The sequence below is a fragment of the Stenella coeruleoalba genome, assembly GCF_951394435.1.
Source record: "Stenella coeruleoalba genome assembly, chromosome: 9".
Taxonomy (NCBI): Eukaryota; Metazoa; Chordata; class Mammalia; order Artiodactyla; family Delphinidae; genus Stenella; species Stenella coeruleoalba.
Window position 1 is genome coordinate 9,019,924 of NC_137155.1, and position 26,495 is coordinate 9,046,418.

Below are 26,495 nucleotides of genomic sequence, written 5' to 3' on the forward strand. Positions count from 1 at the left end.
CATTTTTTTTTTATAAATTTATTTACTTATTTTTGGCTGCGTTGGGTCTTTGTTGCTGCGCGCGGGCTTTCTCTAGTTACGGTGAGTGGGGTGCTACTCTTCTCTGCAGTGCACGGGCTTCTCATTGCGGTGGCTTCTCTTGTTGCGGAGCACGTGCTCTAGGCACTCAGGCTTCAGTAGTTGTGGTGCACGGGCTTAGTTGCTCCACAGCATGTGGAATCTTCCTGGACCAGGGCTCGAACCCATGTCCCCTGCGTTGGCAGGCGGATTCTTAACCACTGCGCCACCAGGGAAGCCCTCTGTCCATTTTTAATTGGATTTTTTTTTTTTTTTTTTTTGCTACTGAGTTATTTTTATATATTTTGGGTATTAACCCTCTATGAGATACATGATTCTCAAATATTTTCTCCCACTCCGTAGGTTGCCTTTTTTTCTTCTTTTTTAGTTATTTGTTTGGCTGCATCAGGTCTTATTTGCAGCACACAGGATCTTTTGTTGCAGCGCGTGGGCTTCTCTGTAGTTGTGGTGTGTGGGCTCAGTAGTTGCGGCACACGGGGCTCTCTAGTTGTGGCACACAGGCTCTAGATCCCACAGGCCTAGTTGCCCCGCGGCATGTGGGATCCTAGTTCCCCAACCAGGAATCGAACCTGTGTCCCCTGCATTGGAAGGCAGACTCCTAACCCCTGGACCATCAGGCAAGTCCCCGTAGGTTGCCTTTTTATTCTTTTGATAGTACGATGGTCTTTTTTTGACATTTTATTATGAAAAAATTTTAATATGCAGAAAAGTTAACTATACAGTGAATAATTCTTAACATCTACCACCTAGATTCTACAATTAATATTTTACTATATTTGTTTTATAACAACTATTCGTCTGTGAGATGGCCCTCATTTGCCTGCTGTTTTTATTCTCTGCTTGTCCAGTTATTTCTTGTTAGAGAAGTTCTTAGACCAGATCATGTTGTTCATTATATTAGTTGATTGAGGGACTTCACTGGTGGCACAGTGGATAAGAATCTGCCTGCCAATGCAGGGGACACGGGTATGAGCCCTGGTCCGGGAAGATCCCACATGCCGCGGAGCATCTAAGCCTGTGTGCCGTAACTACTGAGCCCTCACGCCTAGAGCCCGTGCTCCGCAACAAGAGAAGCCACCGCAGTGAGAAGCCCACACACTGCAATGAAGACCTAAATGCAGCCAAAATTCATTAATGATTATTTTTTAATTAAAAAATAAATTGCGGTCTCCACTCGGGAGGCTCATAGCCTAAGTGGGGGGACAGAGGTGGACACAGAAGTTTCTGAGTGGGGCTTCTTTGGTGGCACAGCGGTTAAGAATCCGCCTGTCAATACAGGGGACACGGGTTTTAGCCCTGGTCCAGGAAGATCTGCGGAGCAGCTAAGCCCATGCGCCACAACTACTGAAGCCCGCACACCTAGAGCCCATGCTCCACAACGAGAAGCCACCGCAATGAGAAGCCTGTGCACCGCCACGAAGAGTACCCCCTGCTCACCACAACTAGAAAAGCCTGCGCACAGCAACGGAGACCCAATGCAGCCAAAAATAAATAAATTTATTTTTTTTTAATGCTCAGCAAAATGCATTAAAAGAAAAAGAGGAGCCTAGTGCCTAGAGAACAGACTTGTGGTTGCCAAGGGGGAGGGGGTTGGCAGATGTAAACTGGTATATACAGAATGGATGAGCAGCAAGGTCCTACTCTATAGCACAGAGAACTATATTCAGTATCCTATGATAAACCATAATGGAAAAGGATATTTTTTAAAAGGTGCATATATGTGTAACCGCATCACTTTGCTGTACGGTAGGAATTAACATTGTAAATCAACTATAGTTCAATTTAAAAAAAAGCATGGTGGCCACATGGAGGACAAGGTGAAGGGGAAGAGAGCTTAAGATCGACAACCCAAGAATGAAGGGAGCCGGGTCTGGATAGACACCCCGTATTCTACTCCAGAGAAAGGGGACGGCCTTCACCAACTCAGCCAAAGAGGCAGGGCCTCACGGAAGAGCCTCTTGAAGGCAGCACGTTAGAACCGTTTGCCTTAACCAGGAGTGCTGCCGCCAGAGCAATCAAGCCTTTGGGAGGACTCTGGGCCCTGCGGCCTTGACCCAGGAGGAGGTCCCCAGAGTCACGGCTTGGTCTAAAAGTTTGCTGCCAGAGGGCAAAGGGAGCCATTTAAAATTCACAAGCTGTTGGAATAAACCCCCGTCAGTTCCTGTCTTCCCTATCCGTCATCCTTCCTTAGGTGTGAAGAGGAGAAAATAAGACTTCCTGTCTCTCCAGCCCAGCCCGAGATGGTCACTCACATTTATCTGCCTTTCTATAAGGTCATCGATCTGTTCTTCTAAAAGCTCATTGGTCTGAATTCCGTAAGGTTATTGATCCGTCCTCTGCAAGGTCACTGATCCATCCTCTCCCAAGCGGCTGACTACACCAGCACACCTGGTGCTCAGCTTCCTCCCAGTTGATGCCAGAGGCTGTGGGAAAGCACTCCTCTGCTCTCACGGGGAGCTGGTTCCGGAGCTGGTGTAGCATCAAAACCCTGTGCAGCTTTCACGGCTCTACCTTTTCTAATATTTATTAACCCAAACAAATGTACAACGAGAGGGCTTTTGACGCCAGCCTCTCCAGCACATTTGCTTCCTCTGCTGCCTCTTTGACTCTTCCAGCCAGCCCTCTGCAGGAGTGGCGAGCACTGTTCTTCCATAAAATGTCAAACTTTAATATCCGGGGGTACCTAAACGGGAGTTAGTCCTGTGACCGGTATGTGTGCACTACTTCCTCTCGACATGTTTCATGTGCATCATGGGAAGTAACTAATAAACTGAAGCTGTTCACATACTGAGTGCAGTTGGCTCTTACACAGTGAGACTGATTCTTCATTCTTTTGCATCACTAACCATCGCTGGGGCTGGTTTCTGGACCCCTGGTGCAGCCCCACCCTTGGGTTGCAGGCTCACCTGCATCTGAGCCCCCAGGGCTGGTCCTCTGCCCTCCTCCCTCCCTTTGGGGCCCAGAACAGAGGTCCCCAATCACCCACCTTTGCTCTCCTCCCAGAACACCACTGATTTCAGGCCCGTCCAGACTGGGGGCGCCTCAGGCCAGCGCTGGAAATGGCCAGGAACGCCTGATGGACTCGAGGGGGTGGTGAGGGGTGGGTTGGGGGCCAGTGTGGCAGCAGAGTCACAGTAAGCAGCCAGCAACTTCGGCTCAAAGTAGATGTAGGTGGCAAACCCAGGTAAGCTGAGGTTTCAGAACAGGTCTCCCTCGAATCCTATGTGCTTCTAACACCAGCAATACCGCCCCACCAACTAGTGTGGGATTTCAGAGGCCCAATTCACATCCAAAATGTTTCATCAGTAGTTGTGGCTCACGGGCTTAGTAGCTCCACAGCATGTGGGATCTTCCCGGACCAGGGCTCGAACCTGTGTCCCCTGCATTGGCAGGCAGATTCTTAACCACTGCACCACCAGGGAAGCCCACAAATTCCTTTTTGAGAAATGAGTTGCTGACGCAGCTATAAAACATCTGGCAGAAGGTAGTTAGTATTCTGCATTATATGAAAGGCAACCCAGACATGAAGGAGACATGGCCTTACAAGAAAACAATAGACAAATCGGAGAGTCTTTTCTAAGGGAAAATAATATGCTTAAGATAGATATGTGTCAGAATTGTTTTTTTAATATTTATTTTTATTTCTATTTACTTATTTATTTAGGCTGTGCCAGGTCTTCGTTGTAGCACTCGGGATCTTAGGTGAAGCATGGGGACTTCTTAGTTGCAGCATGCGAACTCGGTTGCAGCATGCATGCGGGATCTAATTCCCAGACCAGGGGTCGGGGGGCACAGAGTCTTACCCACTGGACCACCAGGGAAGTCTCCCAAATTATTTTTAACCAATACTTTTCAATTCATCACCTTCAGTCCTGACTGCCAGGAGAGACTTCTGCTGTATAAACGGGTGGACAGTCACCCCTCTGCAGACAACTTAACATCTGATTGAAAGGTTGACCAACATGAACAAGAAGGGAATTGCCTGGCAATCCAGTGGTTAGGACTCCGGGCTTCTACTGCAGTGGGCACGCGTTCAATCTGAATCCTGCAAGCCACGCAGCGTTGCCAAAAATAAAGTATGTCTTATTTTACCCATATAATCAGGAATGATTTCTAGTTTTTGTTTTAGAAAAAGTCTAATTTTTTGAGCAATATCGTTATTTTTTATTGTTTTTTGTTATTCTCTACTAAATTTTATATTTTAAATTTTTATTGAAATATTGCTGATTTACAATTTTGTGTCAGTTTCAGGTTTACAGCAAAGAGACTGTCATATATATATATATATATATATATATATATATATATATACTTTTTTAGATTCTTTTCCATTATAGGTTATTACAAGATATTGAAAACAGTAAGTCCTTGTTGGTTATCTACTCCATATATAGTAGTGTGTATATTATAATCCCAAACTCCTAATTTATCCCTCTCCCACCCTTTCCCCTTTGGTAACCAGAAGTTTGTTTTCTATGTGAGTCTATTTCTGTTTTATAAATAAGTTCATTTGTATCATTTTTTACATTCTACATATAAGTGATGTCATGTGATATCTGTCTTTGTCTGACTTACTTCACTCAGTATGATAATCCACCCATGTTGCTGCAAATGGCATTATTTCATTCTTTTTATGGCTGAGTAGTATTCTACTGTGTATATATACCACATCTTCTTTATATATTAACCTGTCGATGGACACTTAGGTAATATCTTTTTTCTTTTAAAGTAAATTGTTTTATTTTATTTATTCATTTTTTTGGCCGCACCGTGCAGCATGCAGGACCTTAGTTCCCTGACCAGGGATCGAACCCACGCACCCTGCATTGGGAGCGTGGAGTCTTAACCACTGGACCACCAGGGACGTCCCAGTAATATCTTTCTTATATTAAGCATTTTGAAGTGAGCCAAATACAGTCATCCCTCAGAATCCATGGGGGATTTGTTCCAGGACCCCTTGGATATCCAAATCCACAGGATGCTCAAGTCCTTTATACAAAATGGTGTAGCATTTGCACACAACATTGGAACACACTCCCAGATACTTTAACCCATCTCTAGATTACTTATGATACATAATACAATGTAAATGCTATGTATATAGTTGCAGAAACAATGTAAATGCTGTGTGAATAGTTGCCAGTGCATGGCAAATTCAAGTTTTGCTTTCTGGAATTTTTTTTCCCCAGTATTTTTGATCCATGGTTGGCTGAATCTGTGGAGGCAGAACCTGTGGATATGGAAGACCAACTGTACTATTGATTCATTTTAGAATGTATGTTTTTGAAATTTTAAATATTTAATACAAGTAAAAGGGATGTGTGGTGACAAAGTCCTCTCTGCCCACAGGCCTTCACCCCTCTACCCAGACACACCCACTGGGAAACATTTCTCTGTATCCTCCCAAGGGTATGTACAAGCACAAAGATACACTTCATTCTGCTTTTTACAAAAACTGTAGCATGTGTTATATTGTGTTCTACTGCTCTTTGTTGTTTTCAAATAAAAGTCTAGCTGAGGCTATTTTGGAGATGCACTATCTTGTTCTTCTAAATTTATTTATTTTTGGCTGCATTGGGTCTTCGTTGCTGCACGTGGGCTTTCTCTAGCTGCGCTGAGTGGGGGCCACTCTTTGTTGCGGTGCGTGGGCTTCTCATTGCCATGGCTTCTCTTATTGCAGAGCACAGGCTCTAGGCTCACAGACTTCAGTAGTTGTGGCACGCAGGCTCAGTAGTTGTGGGGGGGCCCCAGGTTCAATCCCTGGTCTGGGAACTAGATCCCACATGCATGCTGCAACTGAGTCCACATGCTGCAACTAAGAAGTCCCCATGCTTCAACTAAGATCCCGAGTGCTGCAACTAAGACCCGGCACAGCCAAAATAAATAAATAAATATTTAAAAAATAATTGACACATATATATCTTAAGCATATTATTTTTCCTTACAAAAGACTCTCCGATTTGTCTATTGTTTTCTTGTAAGGACATGTCTCCTTCATGTCTGAGTTGCCTTTCATATAATGCAGAATACTACCTACCTTCTGCCAGATGTTTTATAGCTGCCTCAGCAACTCATTTAATTTCTTCCCACTGCACCACCAGGGAAGTCCCTACTTTGTTCTTTTAACAGCTGCATCCTAACTCATTACGTCAGTGATTTTTAGCCAGGAGGCACTTTGGAAATCTGTGGGCCTCTGACAGTGGATGGGGGCAATGCTGGACATGTTATAATGCCTGAGACTGCCCCACTGACTTCCAAACGTCTGGCCAGATGTTAGTGTATGCGAAAAACTCATTTATAATTATGTAAGTCTAAAGTCCATTTTACATATTAACATGAAGGGTTTGGTTTCGGGCTGCTGAAAAATCTGAATATCCGTGGCACTTCCGAGGCCTCCAACTGCTGTGTAATGGAAGGGATGCTGTGTAATGGAAGGGAAGCATAAACTTCAGAAGGGCTTAAAGGCTACTGGAATCATGTCAAAGAGCCACAGAGGTCAACTTAGAGGGGCTTGTACTAGCCAAATTTGGGATGATTTGAGCATCAAAAACAATGAGTGCAGGGACTTCCCTGGTGGTCCAGAGGTTAAGACTACGAGCTCCCAATGCAGGGGGCCAGGGTTTGATCCCTGGTCAGGGAGGTAGATCCCACATGCCGCAACCAAGTCCCAGCACAGCCAAATAAATAAATATAAAAAATAATGAGTGCAATTGTTCGTAACACGTTTAATGAAAATCCACAGTGGTAGGAGGAGGGAGAGAGAGATTAGAAGATTACTCAATTTTTCGCAACTACAGAGTAATTGACTCAGGGGAATTCCCTGGTGGTCCAGTGGTTAGGACTCCTCACTCACAGGTTCAGTCCTCGATCAGGGAACTTGGACCTTGTAAGCCACGTGGCATGGCCAAAATTAGTTTTTAAAAATTGATTCAGGTGAAGATCATTAACTGATGCTAAAAGAAAATAATCAGGTGAAAGGTCTGGGAGCAGGGTCTTCACACATCCCACAGGTTACCTACTCAGCAGAAAGAATATAAAGTACCTTTCCAGTGGAGCAGTCAGACCTCCTGTTGAGTCAGCATGAGATCATATGCTGACAACAGGATTAAGTGCATATAGCATCACCTACAACGCCTTCCTGCATAAAATGTTGAACATGTGTCCATTCAAGCTTCTCTGCCTAATTTCCAGTTTACAGAAAATACAAGAGCCAGAGGAACAAGCAAGTAACACAAAATGGAGACCTTAGGTAGCTCCAAAATCAGGGACATTCGACGAAGTCAATGTCCTGGACTGTTTAAGGAGTTGATGTCAAAAAAAAAAAAAAAAAAAAAAGGCAAGAGGCCAAGACCACACAGTGTAGGACTCAATTTATATGAAATGTCCAGAAAAGGTAAATCTAGAGACAGAAAGCCAACTTGTAGTTGCCAGGGACTGGGAGTGAAAGCAGAAGGGACTGCAAATGGGCACAGGGTCTTCCTGGTGTGGTGGATTACGGTGATGGTTGCACAACTCAGTAAATTCACTAAAATTATTGTACTCTTAAAATGGTTGAATTTTATGGTGTATAAATTATCTCAATAGGCCTTTTTTTAACATTAATAGAAATTACAATATGTTAAAAAGTGGAAGGACTGTTCTAGATTGAGACAAAAGAGACCTAACAATCAAATAGTGTGTGAACCTAGGTTGGATCCTTGGGGGCAGTGGGGGGGGGTGTGTGGGCGGGAGAGCACATTATTAAATACATTGATTGTATGTAAATCATACCTTAATAAAGCTGATTTTAAAAACACCTCTAGGGACTTCCCTGGTGGCACAGTGGTTAAGAATCTGCCTGCCAATGCAGAGGGCCACGGGTCCAAGCCCTGGGCCGGTAAGATCCCACATGCCGCGGAGCAACTAAGCCCATGCACAACTACCGAGCCTGTGCACCACAACTACCGAGCCCGGGCACCTAGAGCCCATGCTCCACAAAAGAAGCCACGGCAATGAGAACTCCGCACACCGCAAGAAAGACCCAACGTAGCCAAAAATAAAACCACCTCCGGAACCAGTGGGGGAAATCTGAATAAGGACCGTACACTGCAGTTTGTATGGATTTTGCTTATTTTCTGAGGTGTGCTAAAGCAACTGGGTGAGCCCTACCTTATTGGATACATGGCTGGCCCTCCCTGGATGCAGCAGCTCTTGTGCTCAGGGAAGCTGAGGCCACACTGTAATCGATTCTGCTCACCTTGCCTTGTCCTGGAGGCCTTCATAACGTAGCAGCCACTTACCCTTTCAAAACTAAATAGTATGGGGCTTCCCTGGTGGCGCAGTGGTTGCAAGTCCGCCTGCCAATGCAGGGGACACAGGTTCATGTCCCGGTCCGGGAGAATCCTACATGCCACAGAGCGGCTGGGCCCATGAGCCATGGCCGCTGAGCCTGCGCGTCCGGAGCCTGCGCTCCGCAACCGGAGAGGCCACAGCAGTGAGAAGCCCGCGTACTGCAAAAAAAACAACAACAAAAAAAACCTAAACAGTCTGTTTTTAGGGACACACATAGGTGATAGAGTGATAAACACAAAATCAGTGACCTCAAAAAAAAAAAAATGGGCCTCTTGGGAGGGACAGAGTATGCAACTGGGGAGGCCTCCCAAGGGGAGTTCTTGATCTTAAAGGAAACCATGTTCACGAACATAAAGACCTCAACTGGACCAGATTATGGCTCAGATTACCAGGTCTGCACAATGGAATGAGAAGACCTCAAATGACCATGACGGCCTCTACAACTAGCCAGGGAGAAGTTCCCTCATCTATAGACAGTTACCTGGTCACCAGTTGGTCTGGAGCAAGGCAGAGCCAGATGCCTTCTGCAGGTAGACTGTACCACACCAGGTCTGCCTGCCTTTCTCTAGCGGACTGAACTTCACAATTGAGCTGTCATAAACTCTGTACTCCGCATCTACATTCTCAAACAGCTAGATATCCCAAGAACATGGTCCAAAGACCCCTCCCCACAGAGGCTAAAGCTTGACATATTTCCCTCAAGGAGGGCCACCACAGAATACGCTCAAATTAAGCTTTGTTAAAATTAGCTGATTTTCAATTTGTTATAGTAATTTTGATGGATAACCCTAAATGTGCCAAGTGAGAATTTTCCACTGTCATCCTTAAAGGAGTACTGTTCCAACATGGTCACAATCTTGAAGTTCCACCTTTTTTCCCTGCCTGAGCCTACATCTTCCGTATTCCACTCACAGCTTGCCCTTGGGATACTCGATCAGCAAAACTTTATTCTTGGATCAGGGAAGCAAAAAAACAAGATACTTTTAAACAAACACAGCAACTGTTGTCTTAGAAGTAACATGTTGCTGCTTAAAAATGAAATCTACATCAATACCCTAACCAAACAAGGACAGGCAACGGTTGTTTAGTCTTTATTTCATAACCATAAACTTAACTTTGCAATTCAGCTAAACTTGGAGGGGAATAAGGAAAATATGGAACCCAAAGAAGTGCAATGAGAGCACAAAGATTATAGTATATTTGGAGCAGATGGGGATGAAGGGGTGCTCTCCTGAGCTACAGAAGGAATGGTCTGGTGGTTAAGATAAAACACAAGTCAAATTTATTATTAGATTTGTCCACAGTCAGCAATGGTGATCTTCTTGCTGGTCTTGCCATTCCTGGAACCAAAGCGCTCCATGGCTTCCACAATATTCATGCCCTCTTTCACCTTGCCAAAGACCACATGCTTGCCATCCAACCTGGAAACAGAAGAATAAACATTACTACCTCCGATCTGCAGGTAGTAATGAAATAGAGAGAAATAAGCAGCCTGTATTGTGCATTGAGATAAGAACAGTGTCCCACAAATCAATATAGCATACCCAAGCAAAAGAAGACCAGAAGAGTGGTTTATCCAGCTTTTAGCACTAGCTAACACCAACTAGTTAAATACTGGAAACATTTTATCCTTTTACCTAAAAAAAAAAGTGTCAACACCAGATTACTTTAAGCCAGTCTAAAAAAGGTGGTCTCCAAGAGTCTCTAATCACTGTTAATCCTAATTTTAGAATGGACCCCTAAAAAAGAGCCAACAAATCACATGCTAATTAGATGAAAGCACCACTCTTAAATTCAACTACTCAACAAGGTGCCCTGTTTTGCTATTAGAGTATGTCACTTTCTATAGTGCACTATCTAAATTTGTGACTATTCATGCTCTTCTACTACTTTAGAGCAGGAACAGCAGGGAAAGGTTGCCTTTGCTATGTTCTGCTCTTACCACTCAGTCTTGGCAGTGCAGATGAAAAACTGGGAACCGTTTGTGTTGGGGCCAGCATTTGCCATGGACAAGATGCCAGGACCCGTATGCTTCAGGAGGAAATTCTCATCATCAAATTTCTCCCCATAAATGGACTTGCCACCAGTGCCATTATGGCGTGTGAAGTCACCACCCTGTGAACATAAAAGAGGAACCTGTCACTTTTGGCAACACAGCTGGAAAACATGCCAAGTCTGCAAGGTTCAAACTTTAAAACTCAAGTTTAAACTAATTAAAAGGGTCAAGTGGAACCAAAATGGTAGAATTAACATTTTAGTTCATATATGCACTTAAAAAAAAAAACATTTGTTTATTACAGACCACAGCAATTTAGATGGCATGGTATCAGTGCAAAATTGTCAAATAGACAAATGTAACAGAAAACAAAGTATAAAAGTAGACTGGCACCAATGCAGACAGACCATATGTGCACATCCTGAAATGTTCTGGCTCAATCCCAAATTAAGAGAACCCAAATCAGTATCAGTAAATTTCATACCTGGCACATAAATCCCGGAATTATTCTGTGAAAGCAGGAACCTTTATAACCAAAGCCTTTCTCCCCAGTGCTCAGAGCACGGAAGTTTTCTGTTAAAATAAAGTGTATATGTATATAGACACAACAGTTAAAATCAGAATACCTCTGTTAAACATTTAAAAAAGAAATAAAACTAACCTGCTGTCTTTGGAACTTTGTCTGCAAACAGCTGTAAGAGAAAATGACAGTTAATGAAAAACATCTGCTTACATATTTTGTTGCTTAGTACCCTTGTCTTTAGGGGCCTCTGAATCATAAATTCATTTTCTCACTAGAAGAGAATGCTTCTTCAGTAATTACTTTGAATCCCAAATAAGAACGGCTCCTGACAGCCTTAAGGTCCTGCGGGGTTGGGTTAGCAACATGACACCCAAAGACATGCCAAAACTCCAGAACCAGGAATGACTCAGATAGTGTGAGGCTTCTAAAAAGTGACTTAAAACTTTTATGTGTATCACACCTACTTCTAAACAGATAGATGGTCTCTCAAAGGTACATCACCTCCCCCAACTTCAACTTGAACCTAAAGACAAGAACTTTCAAGAATAGCAAGTACTCCTGCACGATCAGGGAGTAAATAGCTGTAATTTTAGTCACTGGTAATGAAAATGCTACTACCTCCAATCTGTTAACATAGCTTTATGGATTGGATGAGCAGTCACTTCTTGGTTTCCAGGTCCCTTACCTAGTAGTGGGGTAAAAAATAAAGATTGGTTTCTAGTACAACTGCTTCGAACCTTTCCTGCATATATCAAACATTTTGGCTAAAAAAGCTTAAATACCATAGAAAACGCAAGCCCTTGCATAAAGACAGTTTAAAGTACTTAATGAACTATTCCACAGATCCGTGACTTAAATCATCTACTGAAATCCCTGGATGTTTCTTAGAAGACTTACTATTTAGCTTCTAAGTACTGTATATAAAACATACGGTCTCTTAAGTATTAACGTGTCTCCAACCCTCGTACTAACTCGTTTCCCTTTTAGACCCTTACTAAAGTTAAAGCTCGCAGTGGCAGTTCCACCTCCATTCTCACCAAGGGATCTGTCAGAGTGCCTATCTCATTTCCATTAAGCCCTCTGGCTAACCTGAGACACACAAGCTACAAAGAGTTAGGCTCAGGCCAAGTTTCCACGTGGCCCCTGGCCAATTATCAGCTGACTTCGGATAAAGGTGGAGTATACATCTACTGGATGTAATATTTCTCCAGTTTTTACGTCAGGGCAAGTTTCCACATGGGCCCTTATCAATTCTTAGCTCTGACTACAGTGAGAGTGGGCTACAGACTGATCTGCATGGGGGGCTATCTAAGCTTGGGCGGAGATCCTACAACCTGATCACTGGCGGCTCTTTGAGAAGTGGTCAAAGAGGATAAAACCACTTAGGGCTACACCCCAAGACCTACCATGCTGGGTTAACTGGAACGGAATCCCATTTACCGTTTGAAGAACCCGCCGACTTACTTAGCTACCCTGCTGTGATTACAAACTGATTAAGAAGTACCCGTAACACGCCTGAACTAATTAGGAAACCAGCGCAGAAGGCCTGCCGCTCTGCCGGTCTCGACTAGCCTGTTCTGCGCGGGGACGACCGGGAGGGGCCCGGGCGCCTCCCACCCGCCGTCACCGCAGCGGAAGGCGGGCCTCGGCGCCAGCGGAGGGAAGGCGGCCGGCACATTTCCGCTCGGGGTGGGGGCGGGGAGGGGCCTCTTTCTACATCAACCTCGCGATTTTAAAACACCCGGGGAAGCCCTCGAGCCGGCCGACCCCACACCCTTATTATAACCCAACCCTGAACTAGCAAGCGTCCTTCGGGACAACGGATGGGCTGCTATCCCCACCGGCCCTGGCGCGCCCGGCGCGGGAAAAGGCAGCCTTCAGGTGCGGCCGCCGCGTCGGCTCGAAGGAAGCGGCTTCCGAGTCCTCGAGGGCGGCCCCGGGAAGGTCGCGGCTGCCCAGGGCCGGCGCCCGCCTTCCGTCTGGGGCGTTGCCGACCCTCAGGGCCCCGCGATCCCACGCGGCGGCCAACGGCTCGCGGCCCGAGCACGTGCGCGGCCGGAAGGGCGCGGCCGCGCCTCCCCCGCCCGCCCCGCCCGCCCCGCCTTTGTCTGCCCGCCGCCCCCGGCCTCCCAAAATGGCCCCTCGTCAGGAAATGGCGCCGCGCCGCCCGCGTTCCTCAGGCGGGGCGCCCGCACCCAGCCCCTCGGCCTCCCCCCCGCCGCCCGCTCAGGCCCACCCGGCGCGCCGCCGCCCGCCCCAACCTCGAAGGAGACGCGGCCCAAGGGCTCGCCGTCGACGGCGATGTCAAAGAACACGGTAGGGTTGACCATGGTTGGGCTGCGCGGGAAGTTCCGATGTGGCGGCGTCTGCAAAGCAGCACGAGCCCCACCGCCCGCCTCTTTTATAGCCGGTTCAGGCCCCGCCCATGGCCGGTCGCGCGCCTCGTCTCTGGCCAATCGCGACCGTGGGTCAGTCGAAGTGACGGTGTGCCTGGGCCTATGGGTGGAGATGGCGCCGGAGAGGAGGGACGGGAGACGCGCGTGCGCGCTGGCAGATGCAGGCAGGTTCCCGCCCGCCGCTTCGGTCACCGCGCTGCGGTGTGGGGTCGCGCTGAGGCGACCGGGTTGGGGACGGGACTTGGAGACCGCCCTGGTGGGCCGGTTGGGTCGGTGGGAGCCCGAGAGACATGCACCTGCCTGGGCCCGCGGCCAGGACGTCTTCCCATCGCGCAGAGGGGGCAACTGAGGCAAACGCAGGCCTCAAGGTCGCGCCGCCCGCCAAGGTCGCTCGGGGTCCAGGGCCCATGCCGCTCTGGGAGGCCAGGTGGCTTTGGGCATCACCATTTTCCCACTGCAGATGAGGATGAGGCGCAGCCGCCGCCCTCTCTCCCTTCCCCCTTTCTCCCCTAGTCTGAAAGGTTATGAAATGCTTCCAAAATACCCTACTTTCCGAAAATATCTTGCACACTCTGCTTGAATTTTCTCCAGGAGGAAGACGTTAAAACAAGAGCCTGTCACTTCCCTGATAGTGCAGTGGTTAAGAATCGCCTGCCAATGTGGCGAGGTGGGTTTGAGCCCTGGTCCGGGACGATCCCACATGCTGTCGAGCACCTGAGCCCTTGCGCCACAACTGCTGAGCCTGTGCTCTAGAGCCCGCGAGCCACAACTACTGAGCTCACATGCCACAACTACTGAAGCCCGGGCGCCTAGAGCCCGTGCTCCGCAGCAAGAGAAGCCACCGCAATGAGAAGCCCGCGCGCTGCCACAAAGACCCAACGCAGCCAAAAATGAATAAATTTATTTTTTAAAAAAAGAAAAGTGAACTCCCTTAGGCAAAGATATTAATAATACTTTTATTACTAGTACTAAATGCACTTATATGGCCCTGGTCTTTTGTTCGGAAAACCTTGAAAAGAAAATTTATATATCCTTTGACATTCAGAATGTTATTTAGTATCTCCAAAACCAGGATAGGGTTGTGAGAAGCAAATGAGAGTCCTTCTGAAAGATGAAATCCAGTGTCTGGCATCATGCCATCGTTATTAATAATGGCATTGTGAGCCTGCATCTGCTCAGAATTTATAAGAGTGCGGTTTTGTTCTCACAACCACCCCAGAATCCCCATTTACAGATGCGGAAAGTGAGCATCCTTCATGTTAAGTAGCTTGCTCAGAGTAACCAGCTTAGGAGCATTAGCAAAGCCAGAACTAGCAACTGCTTTTTTGCCCATTCCCCAGCACCGGTGCTTTCTGACCTTGAGGAAGCTGCTTGTCCTTATCTGACACTGAAAAAATGACCCGAGGCCCTCAGGCATAAACTCCCTCAACTTCTCTCTCCTCCACTCTGAACCTTAAAGCAGTTAGGAACCCCTCCTAAGAAATAAATGAATGAATAATAAGGTCGTCACTTATGACTTCCCTCACATTACTATTCAGGGCCCTCCCTTCTCTTCACCATCATCATAGTCTCTCACTCACTTCTTCTACCAAGAACTCAGAGGGGCACCCTCCACCTGCGAGGGCTAGAGGCAGTGAGGGGAAGCCAGGTTATGTTATGTTATGTTATGTTATCTCTGCAGGCCCCAAAGACGGGGGTCTCTGTGGCAGGCACACAGACGTGGCCAAAAGGATCCTGTCTGCAGCCAGGCCAGCCTGGGCATTACTGAGCTGAGTTAGGTGGTAAAATGTGCAGTAGTTTTTTGTTTTGTTTTGTTTTTCTCTCTCTCTGTCTCTTTGACTTATGTATACATTTGTTTTTCTTGCTGCACTGTGCGGCGTGTGGGGATCTTAGTTCCCCAAACAGGGCTCGAACCCTCACCCTCGGCAGTAAAAGCATGGAGCCCTTAACCACTGGACTGCCAGGGAATTCCCTGCATTTTCTTTTTTAACAGCTTTTAACAAATGAATTTCATGGTATGGAACCTTTATTGAGATGTAGTTTACATACCATGAAATTCACTTGTTTTAAGCGTACAATTCAGTGACTTTTTAGCAAATTCAGAGCAGTGCAGATATCACCACAATCTAATTTTAGAACATTTCCCTCACCCAGAAAGAACCTTGTGCCCATTTTTAGTAACTCCCTGTTTCCACCCAATAACTGCTTTTAAAATTGTGTAGTTAAAAATTGATTTAGACTTGTGGTTTCAAATGGAAATATTAAAGTTTATATATTGCATTTTTTTTCTTTTAGTTTTGGCTGCATTGGGTCTTCGTCGCTGCACGCAGGTTTTCTCTAGTTGTGGCGAGCGGGGGCTACTCTTCGTTGTGGTGCATGGGCTTCTCATTGTGGTGGCTTCTCTTGTTGCGGAGCATGGGCTCTAGGCGCATGGGCTTCAGTAGTGTGGCACAAGGGCTCAGTAGTTGTGGCTCATGGGTTCTAGAGCGCAGGCTCAGTAGTTGTGGCGCACAGGCTTAGTTGCTCTGCAGCATGTGGGATCTTCTCGGACTAGGGATCCAACCCATCTCCCCTGCATTGGCAGATGGATTCTTAACCACTGGGCCACCAGGGAAGTCCCTACATATTGCATTTTAACATTTAAGAGAACTTTAGGTTCAACCTATTTAAAAGTTTATCAGAATTGTTTAATGCCCAGGGAGGTTTTTTCATTGTTAATTTGGACAATGAAGTACTTTAAAAGGAAACCAAATGTATTACATCTATAAATGCAGTTTAAATATTTGAAGATATATTAAAAGAGTTCAAATCTGCCATACCTATAAAGAGACAAATATTATGTGTAAGCTGAAGAACTATGTTTTAAATTGTAGTTTAATACATTAAATATCAGTTGTTAAAATATAACAAAATAACTCCTGAGTAGTCTTGCTACGTAAGAAAAGATGCAGGGCTCCAATTCTTACGTCAGGGAACCCAGAGGACTTTACTCCTCACCCCGCCACCCCGTCCTCAGCTCCAGCCCCATCACTTCACAGCTTCACAGGTGCCACCACCTCCCTTCCCCTCCCGCATCCCCCAAGTTCATGTTCAAGATCGTCTGACTGCCGCAAAGACTAAGGAAGGGGGAGAAAAAGAAAAGGGCAGAAGGCTCGGGAGTGGAGCCATCACAGCCTTGTTTGCAAAGCTTTCCCAGGAGCCCCACCCAGCGGCTTTCACCCTTGGCAGCAGGAATCCAGGAAGATGAATATTTTGATCTGGGCACATTGCCACCTGAGCCACCCGGCTTCTGATAGTAAGGAGGAAGGCAAGATGGCTGCTTTGGGGAGACAGCAGGCGACATCCGAGGCAACAACTATTGCTGACCCAGCAGAAAAGGGATGGACTGGGAGGGACTGGGAGTTCTCAGCCCTTAGGAAACCTGCACATCAGGACACAGGGAGAAACCCACCTCAGCCTGGCCTCGGGGAGGACCACCCCCCCAAACGTTGGATTTGATGGCAGGGCGGGACCGGGGTGGGGCTGCATCTGCTTAGTGAAGCCCAGATCATTCCCGATCTCCCTGGATCACCCCAGATCACCGGAGGCTGGGAAAGGTGGTTTCTGGTGTTCTCACATAAGGTGGGGAATTTCCCTAACACAGAAAGGGGCACAGTAACCAAAAAAGGGGGAAATGAGGCCTAAGTTAGTTAATTCAAGATTCCAGAAAATATCGGGTGCCATTATTACGATCATTATTTAACTCTCATAGCAGTCCTTTGAAGTAGATACTATTATTTTGATTTTTTTTTTTTTTTTGGCGGTGCTGCATGGCACGGCATGCAGGAATCCTGACCAGGGATGGAACCCGTGCCCCCTGCAGTGGAAGCATGGAATCCTAACCACTGGACCACCAGGGAATTCCCTATTTTTCCTATTTTTCACAAGAGGAGACAGAAGCTCAGAGAAGTTGAGTAACTTCCTCAAGCTCACACAGCTGCGAAGAGGTAGAGCCAGATGTCCATTCTACCTGGTTTTGGGCCCTGTGCGCCTCACCACCATGCCACATCCTGAAATTTAAAAAAATTATGGTAAAATATACATAACATAAAGTTTACCATTTTCACTATTAAGTGTACCGTTCACAGGCATTAAGTACATTCCTATTCTTGTGCAGCATCCCCACCATCCATTCCAGAACTTTTTCATCTTCCCAAACTGAAACTCTGTCCCCACTGAACACTAACTCCCCATCTCCTCCCCCAGCTCCTGACACCCACCATTCTTCTGCTGCTTGTCTCTATGAATTTGCTTGTTCTAGGAACTCCATGTGAGTGGAATCATACAATATTTGTCCTTTTGTGACTGGCTTATTTCACTTAGCCTAATGTCCTTAAGGTCCATGCATGTTGTAGCATGTGTCAGAATTTCCTTCCTTTTAGTAGCTGAATAATATTCCATTGTTTATCCATCCTTCCATCAATGGACACTTGGGTTGCCTCCATCTTTTGGCTATCGTGACAAATGCTGCTATGAACATGGGTGAATCCTTTCTTTCAATCTTTTTGTGTATATACTGTGAAGTGGAATTGCTGAATCAGACAATAATACTGTTTTAATTTTTTAAGGAACTGCCATACTGTTTTTTTAATTAATTAATTAATTTATTTATTTTTGGCTGCGTTGGGTCTTTGTTGCTGCGTGCGGGCTTTCTCTAGTTGCGGTGAGTGGGGGCTACTCTTCTTTGCGGTGCACGGGCTTCTCATTGCGGTGGCTTCTCTTGTTGAGGAGCACGGGCTCTAGGCACACGGGCTTCAGTAGTTGTGGCACGCGGGCTCAGTAGTTGTGGCTCATGGGCTTTAGAGCGCAGGCTCAGTAGTTGTGTTACACGGGCTTAGTTGCTCCGCGACATGTGGGATCTTCCCGGACCAGGGCTCGAACCCGTGTCCCCTGCCTTGGCAGGCGGATTCTTAACCACTGAGCCACCAGGGAAGCCTGCCATACTGTTTTTCACAGCAGCTGCACCATTTTACATTCATACCAGTTTCTCCACATCCTCACCAGCACGTTATATTTTCTGTGTGTTTGTTTTTATAATAGCCATCCTAATGGGTGTGAGGCAGTACTTCATTGTGGTTTTGACTTGCATTTCCCTAAGGATTAGTGATGCTGAGCATCTTTTCTTGTGTTTTTGGCCATTTGTGTGTCTTCTTTGAACAGAGAAACATCTATTCAAGTCTTACCTATTTTTCAATTGGGTTGTTTGGCTTTTTGTTGTTGAGTTTTAGGAATACTTTACATATTCTTGATATTAATCCCTTAACATATATGTGATTTGCAACTATGTTCTCCCATTCTGTGGGTTGCCTTTTCATTCTGTTGATAGTGTCATGATTTTTTTTTTTTTTTTTTTGAGCGCCCAGGTGGTATCCATTGGCTGGGTCTCAACTTTGGCTGCGTGATAACTCACACTCAGTTTTGACGTGTGTGTGGGTCTGACCACCAAGGGAAGGTCAACATTACTCACAAAGCTCAGTTCTCCAAATTCCTGGGGTGATTTCAGCAAAGTTCCTGTGGTGACCATCCTGGCCTCCTCCTCTAATGCTGAAGGTGGAACTACAGCAGGTGAAGACAGAACCAGGAGGGGAAACTGAGGCAGAGACCATTCAGTCCTCTGTCCAAGAGCAGCTACATCATGTATAGAGCCCATAGCAAAATGAAATGTGGGGCCCCTTATTCAAAAATGGTCAAGGAAAAAAAAAAAATGGTCAAGGATTCCAAGACAGGGATGGCAGAGCATTAAACCAAGCACAGGGCCCTTCTGAGCACGGAGCCCTGCGTGGCTGCATGCGTCGCTGGCCCTGCCACTGCCTTTGGTGGCAAACCGTCAATCCCTGGGAGCCCTAGACACAGGGGACTTTACACTCACCCCCTGGCTCTTTTCCAAGAGTCATCACCAAGTGCTCATGAGGAAGACAGGAGGCTGGTCCAGGAGATGGAGAAGACGCCCTGAGGCTCTGGGGGAGGAGCAGGGTCCTGAGAGGCCCTCCAAGGACAGGGGCTCTGCAGTAAGCACCTGGGAGTGACTGTCTGCCCTGGGGGATCATGAGTAAGACCTGGCCCGAGGGTCAGGCACGTGGAGCTACTGGAGGCTGAGGGTGGACATGCCAGGCCCTACACCGTGTACCAGTGGGGGTGTGTCAGGAGAGCTGAGACCTCCTGAAGGACAGGCACATGGGGCCTCTGAGAGCAGGGGGATCAAGAGAAACACTACAGGTGTCCCCAGGCCACACCGACTGCCAGGCAATGGCCGTCGACCACTGAGGAGGTGAAAGAGCAGGGTGAGACCACCCGCCAAGGTGCTGGGGCACCGGGCCTGCCGCAACAGACCCTCACACACTCAGATGCCAGCGCTGCTAAAGGAAGGTCTGATCCTGCTGCCTGTGCTGAGCTGAATCTAAAGCAGCAACAAAGTCCGGACTCAGCTCACCCACAGGCCAGATGGGCTGAGCCCAGCACCAACAGCCAACACAGAAGGATGTGCCGTTTCCTGGGCATCCAACTCTTTACTTCAGCCTCTGCTATTCTTTACACATTGTGCTTGGTATTCAGTGACAAATCCTTCCTGCCTGACTGCCTTTGAACTGGGGCACTGGCTTTTTCCTGTCTTTGGACTGGAACTTACACCATTGGTTCTCCTGGGTCTCCAGCTTGCTGACTCACCCCACAGATCTTGGGGCTTGTCGGCCTCCATAATCAGGTGAGCTAATTCCTCATAATAAGCAAACAAACAAATATGTATATCTCCTATTGGCTCTGTTTCTCTGGAGAACTCTGACTAAATGTAGACACCAAAAACAAAAACAAACAAACCCCAAGATAATGTGACCCATCATCTAGAAAGGCAACAATCAATAGAACCAGACCCAGACATAGCCTGTGTTATAAGACAAGAGATTTTAACCATGGTAAATGTGTAACAGGATATACTGCAAAGGGTGGATGATGTCACGACAGGTGAGATTTTCAACAGAGAGATAGAAACAATAAAGAAGAGCCAGGGCTTCCCTGGCGGCGCAGTGGTTGAGAGTCCGCCTGCCGATGCAGGGGACGTGGGTTCGTGCCCCGGTCCGGGAAGATCCCACATGCCGCGGAGCGGCTGGGCCTGTGAGCCATGGCCGCTGAGCCTGCACGTCCGGAGCCTGTGCTCCGCGAAGGGAGAGGCCACAACAGTGAGAGGCCCGCGTACTGCAAAAAATAAATAAATAAATAAATATGTGGTTTTCCCATGCAAGGAAACCAGAGACCACTGGGAAAATGCCTGACCAAAGGTCAGAGGCAGGGAAAGGGCAAGGTGAGCCCCGAACAGCTTGGGCCAGAAAGCAAGAGTATTCAAGTCCAAATGGGTCGAGGAGCCAGGGTACCACCTGTCAAACTCGGGTCAATTTAAGTATCAAGAAGAATAATGAGAGTAGTTACGACACATTGGACAGAAACCAATCCAAGTCCACAGTGATTCTAAATAACAAGTGTATGTATGGTGGGGTCGCTCTTCACAGAATTCCAGGCAATGCATATAGAAGGAAAGATCAAAGGAGGAAAATCACTTTGCAGTGCAATCATGGGCATCATCAAGGACCCTCAATGGGGGCTAAAACCATGTTGAAATCATGCTGAATGTCCTTACTCTGCAGCCCACTTACAAATACAGTAGGGGAGAGGCCCCTTCACCAAGGGAGGCTGCTGGTTACCACTGAAAATAGCCAATGATGAGACAGCTGACCTTACAATGCAACGAGGCCGCTTGGGCAGGACTCCAGACTCTGAGGGGCCCTAGACACAGCAGATGTCTTCCTGGACTCCATGCACACAGAGGACTTCTGACAGACCGTATAGGGGTCCTTCCTGCTTTCCACCTGTTTAGGCTGTTTGTTTCTTTTAAAGTCAGTAACAATAATTAAGAATCGTATTTACAAATAATATGTAAGGTACCAATTGTTTAACAGACTTTTTAAAAAGAAACTTTTTTAAGAACAGTTTTAGGCTCATAGGGAAATTGAGGAGAAAGTACAGATATTTCCCATGTATCCCCTGTTCTCCACCCCTGCCCCTGGCCAACCTCCCCCATTATCATCATCCCCCACCAGAGTGGTGCATTTGTTACGACTGATGAAACTACACTGACGCATTATAGCCACCCAAACCCGCCGTTTACATTAGGGTTCTCTCAGTGTTGTATCGATACATTCTATAGGTTTTGACAAATGTATAATGACATGTACCCACCATTACAGTATCATGCAGAGTATTTTCACTGCCCTAAAAACCCTCTGTGCTCCACCTGTTATCTTTCAGCCCCCAACTCCTGGCAACCACTGATCTTTTTACTGTCTCCATAGTTTTGCCTTTTCCAGAATGTCATATAGTTAGAATTATACAGTATGTATTCTTTTCAGATTGGCTTCTTTCACCTAGTACTATGCATTTAAGGTTCCTCTATGTCTTTTAAAATTTTTTTATTGAAGCATAATTGATGTGCAATATAACAAAAGTTACTGGTGTACAACAGACAGCTCATTTCTTTTTAGTGCTGAATAATATTCCATTGTCTGGTTGTACCACAATTTATTTATCTCTTCACCTATTGAAGGGCATCTTGGCGGCTTCCAGATTTTGGCAATTATGAATAAAGCTGCTATAAACATCTGTGTGCAGGTTTTCGTGTGGACATAAATTTTCCACTCCTTTGTGTAAATACCAAGGAGCCTGGGGACGTCCTTGGCAGTCCAGCGGTTAAGACTGCGTGCTTCCACTGCAGGGGGCATGGGTTCGATCCCTGGTTGGGGAACTAAGATCCCGTGTGCCATGTGGCCAAAAAAATTAAAAAAAAAAAAACAGGGAGCCCAGCTGCTGGATTGTATGGTAAGAGTATGTTGAGTTTTATAAGAAACCACCAAACTGTCTTCCAAAGTGGATGGACCATTTTGCATTCGCACCAGTAATGAATGAGGGTTCCTGTCGCTTTCGTGTTTTATTTTTTATCATGAGTGTGTATTTACTGTACAAAAGCAGTGTTTCCTACTCATGTTGCAAGGAAGTCAAGCAGACGGTGACACTGTTGGCAGGTGACGGCTGCTCCACCGAGGCCTCTGCTGTCTTGGGCTCCTGCGGAGAGGGTGGGGGAGAAAAGAGCAGACAGACACCAGCCGCCAGAAACCTCGGGCTCTGTGGTCCTGTGCAGGCTCAGTCAGGAGGAGTTTTGGCTATAGACAGAAAATACCACACAACGCTGGCTCTGGCCACATGGACCTGTTTTGACATCAGCAGGGTCGGTTCTCCAGTCCTGCTGGCGTTACCAGAGCTTGCACCACCCCGCTCCACCTCGTGGTCAAATCCTGACCGCCATCCACATCCAGCCACAGGAAGGAAGAGCAGTATGGAGAAGGTGGCCCCATCGCAGTCAGCCAGTGTCCCAGCACCCAAAGGGGGCCACGAGGAGCTGCAGAGGAGCTGGGAAGGGAGCCGCTTCTGTGGGGGGGCGGGCAGGGGTCCAGCTAGAGAGCAGGGTCACTGTGCCCGGATCTAGCTCTGCCACCAGCCATCGAAGCAGATGGCCGAACTCTTCCTCAATCAAACCAGCAAATGCTCCCTGGACACCTGCTGAGTGTCCTAGAGTGGCCCTGCAGGGCACAGTCCCTAGCAGGGGACAGTCACAAGCTGAGTGGAGAAGATGCCGGCAGAAGCTCTGCGTGCTTGCGAGGCGCTTGGCGGTGAGCAGACGCGGCGGCCCTCGGGGAGAATGGGCCAGGCCGCATGTACCTCCGGAAGACAGCTTTGCATCCAGCCCATTCGTTCCTGCCTTAATCTCTTTGACAAATGTTTTGGGCACCGGAATAATCCAGGACACAGGAGAGATCTGCTCCCTGCCCTCATGGAGTTCACTGTCTCATGGAGAAAACAGATTAAAAACTTATATGATCTCCTCTGACCAAGAATGTTTAACCACGCTCTAGACTTCCCTTGTAAGTGACAGGACACACAGGGGATAAAGGAGAAAGTGAACAATGCCAGGAGGGAACAACCAGGTGAATGTGGGACATTCTATAAGGTGACTTGACTGAACTGTTAAAAAAAAAAAAAGCAATGTAAGGGGGAAGAAAAGGCCAAAGACTGTTCTAGATTGAATGAGACTAATAACCAGTTGCAAAAGTGAACCTTGATGGAATCCCAGATTGCAAAAAAAAAAAAAAAAGAAGTGATAAAAGGCATTTTAGGACAAATGGGACCTTTGAATATAATAGGTGAAGCTATGGAATTACTGTTCGTTTTCTTAGGTGTGATAATGGTAACGTGTTTATAACAGAACATTCTTGTTTTTCCAAGATGTGTGCTGAAGTATTTAAAGATGAAGTGTGGGGACTTCCCTGGCGGTCCAATGGTTAGGACTCTGCGCTTCCACTGCAGGGGGCGTGGGTTTGATCCCCGGTAGGGGAACTAAGATCCTGCATCCTGCATGGTGCGGCCAAAAAAAAAAGTAGGGATGAAGTGTCTCTCTGCAACTTACTTTCTGAAGCTGGCAACAAAAAAAGCGAGTGTGTGCATTAAAAAATACAGATATATGGAGGGAGTGAGAGGGAACAGTAAAGCAACAGGGCAAAATATTGACAGTTGGTGAATCCAAAGGTGGTGTGGATGTTCACTGTACTATGTTTTAACTTCACAAAGATAAACTATAATTGTCTGTAATTGATCAGCTACAATGGGGACCATGACAGCAACCCACAGGTGAACCATGGCCAGAGCAAGACGCTCCGACTCATTCTGGAAACAGAGCTCCCTGGGGAAGGGGCAGTTCAACCAAAGCCTGAGCTAGGGTAAGACACTGAGAAACCTGGAAATCTTCAGACGGGGTGGGGAGTGGGGAGGCAGAGGTGCTGGTCTCTGTGGCCGGGAAGCCTGGCTGGAGGAGGTGAGGCCAGGCTGGGCTGGCTTTGGGCTAAGGAATGTGGACCTCATCCTGGGGCACCTGGGGGCCACCTGCACCCCCTTCTGAAAACTGACCCCTCTCTCAGGAAGCGCTCATGATCCCACTCTAGTCACGGGGGCCCCCCTAGCTGAGCCAACCAGAGCCAGACCGGAAAGCAAACAGACGGTCAGTGCCTTTCTGTGGTGAGTCAACTTGAGCCAGGCTTGGAAGCTCAGGTCTGGAGAACAAACCTTTCAGAAGGGGAGGAATGCCATCCTGGGGTGTGCCTGCCCATGTCCAGCTGTCCCTGACATTGACCAGGTTCTTGGCCTTCCCCAATCAGTAGCAATTGACCAGAGGCCAGACAAGAAATTCAAGCAAGGCTTTACTGGGGCCCCTGCTGCAGCAGCGGGGAGAGAGAACAAGTAACAGGTTCCCCTGCCCGCTCCCCTAGGCGGGGCCAAGCTGGTTCCTTACATGGGGTGAGGGTAGGGGTGTGTCCAGGGGTCCAGCTTAGGTGGTCTGCCCACCCCTTTGGTGGTGCTGTGCGCAGGCGGCATGCACAGTACCCTGCTTTTGCTTCTGACACCGTTTTTGCTCCTGGCTCTTCAGAAGTAGCAGTTGGGTTTTTTTTTTGGTCTTTTTGTCCATAATTTGCCCCAAGATGGTCCCGAGTGGGTCATGGTCACTTGCAACCTGGGTCGTGGCTAACACCCCATGGAGAGAGTTTCAGCAGAGGAGCACCCTGGCCAGAAAGAGTTGGGTGTCGGAGGCTGGGGAGCGGTGTTAATCACTGCTAGTCATAACTAGGAACAACTTACAGTTAAATGAAAATAAAAATACGAGCTTTAAGGGTCAGTTAACCCAGGGGTGCAGACCTATGATTCACTTATATCAGGTTCAAGACCAGGCCATATTCACCTCTGGTGACAGAGGCCAGAGCAGCAGTAGCTGAGGGGGTGGGGGGAATGGTGGAAACATCTGTCTTCACCTGGACAGCAGTTCCACAGGTGTATGACCTTACAGAACTCAGTTCTGTATGTCAGCTTAAAAAAGTGGATCAGGCCAGTGGCCAATGACTCCCAACACAAAAGGTTAAACAGTAAGAAAAAGAAAAGAAAAAAGGCTTCAGCAGTCCCTGGGCCCATGAAACACTCCCTTGATCCTGTCTAGAGACTTCTCCCTCCAGCCATTGCCGCAATGTCCTTGCTTCTCTCGTAGAACCCGTGGCAGGCAGGATGAATGGTCTCAGGGACCACCCAAGCTTGAAAGGTTGTTAAGGAGGACAGGGCTGCAGGGGGTAGAGCTGAGGGGGCAGGGGTGGCAGCCCCTTGCTGCAGGGAGAGGACACAGGCCACCGAGCCTGGAGCGAGAGAAGGCCAGGAACATGGCAGTGCTGCTGGCAGGGAGCTGCCGAGAGGAAACACTCAGGAAGTATTCCCTCCTCTGCAGTGTTTACAAGAGTGGGATAAAGATTGGTATAAGCCTTTAAATGGTAGCATTCACCCATGAAGGCATCTGGTCCCAGACTTTTCTGTGTTGGGGGAGGTTTGATTATTGATTCAATCTCCTTACTTGTAGGTCTGTTCATATTTTCCGTTTCTTGTTGGGTCAGTTTTGGTAATTTGTATTTCTCGGAATTAGTCAATTTCATCTAAGTTATCTAATTTGTTGGTGCACGATTGTTCATAGTATACTCTTATCCTTTTAAGGTCAGTAGTAATTTCCCCAAGTTTCATTTCAGATTTTAGTCATTTGTTTCTTTTCTTTTAGTCAATCTAGCTTAAAGGTTTGTTCATTCTGTTGCTTTTCAAAGAAACAACTTTTGCTTACGTTGATTCTCTATTGTCTTCTTATTCCCTCTGTTTAATAGTTATTTCTTTCTGCAAGCTCTGGATTTAGTTTCTTTTTTCTACTGCCTTCAGTCCTAGTTAGGTTAACTGAGTTCTTTTTTGCTACTTCTTTTTTTGTAGTCATTCATTCATTCAGCTGTGCTGGGTCTTAGTTGCGGCATGCAGAATCTTTACTTGGGCATGCGAACTCCCAGCCACAGCACGTGGGATCTAGTTCCCTGACCAGGGATCCAACCTTAGCCCCCTGCACTGGGAGCATGGAGTCCTAGCCACTGGACCACCAGGGAAGTCCCTTTTTTTAAATGTAGACGTTTACAGCTATGAATTTCCCTCTTTACCACTGCTTTCATTGTGTTTTAGACTTTGGTGTGTA

The 26,495-nt window shown here is 47.1% G+C and overlaps 1 protein-coding gene across 1 annotated transcript; it reads right to left on the reverse strand.

Moving 5' to 3' along the window:
- Window positions 1-9,487: 9,487 nt before the first annotated feature.
- Window positions 9,488-13,307, reverse strand: PPIA (peptidylprolyl isomerase A). Its single transcript, XM_079931507.1, has 5 exons — window positions 13,190-13,307; window positions 11,067-11,097; window positions 10,890-10,978; window positions 10,352-10,524; window positions 9,488-9,830 (listed from the first exon to the last, which is right to left on the reverse strand). The coding sequence occupies exons 1-5, from the start codon at window positions 13,256-13,258 to the stop codon at window positions 9,698-9,700; spliced, it is 495 nt and encodes a 164-aa protein (XP_079787633.1). The 5' UTR covers window positions 13,259-13,307; the 3' UTR covers window positions 9,488-9,697.
- Between the last annotated feature and the right edge of the window lie 13,188 nt (window positions 13,308-26,495).

Coding starts and splice junctions, on each gene's coding strand:
- PPIA (XM_079931507.1), bottom strand. CDS start 13,258: ATGGTCAACCCTACCGTGTTCTTTGACATCGCCGTCGACGGCGAGCCC. Junction 10,979..11,066: donor CAAAGTTCCAAAGACAGCAG/GTTAGTTTTATT, acceptor TTATTTTAACAG/AAAACTTCCGTGCTCTGAGC. Junction 10,525..10,889: donor TTCCGGGATTTATGTGCCAG/GTATGAAATTTA, acceptor TTATGTTCACAG/GGTGGTGACTTCACACGCCA.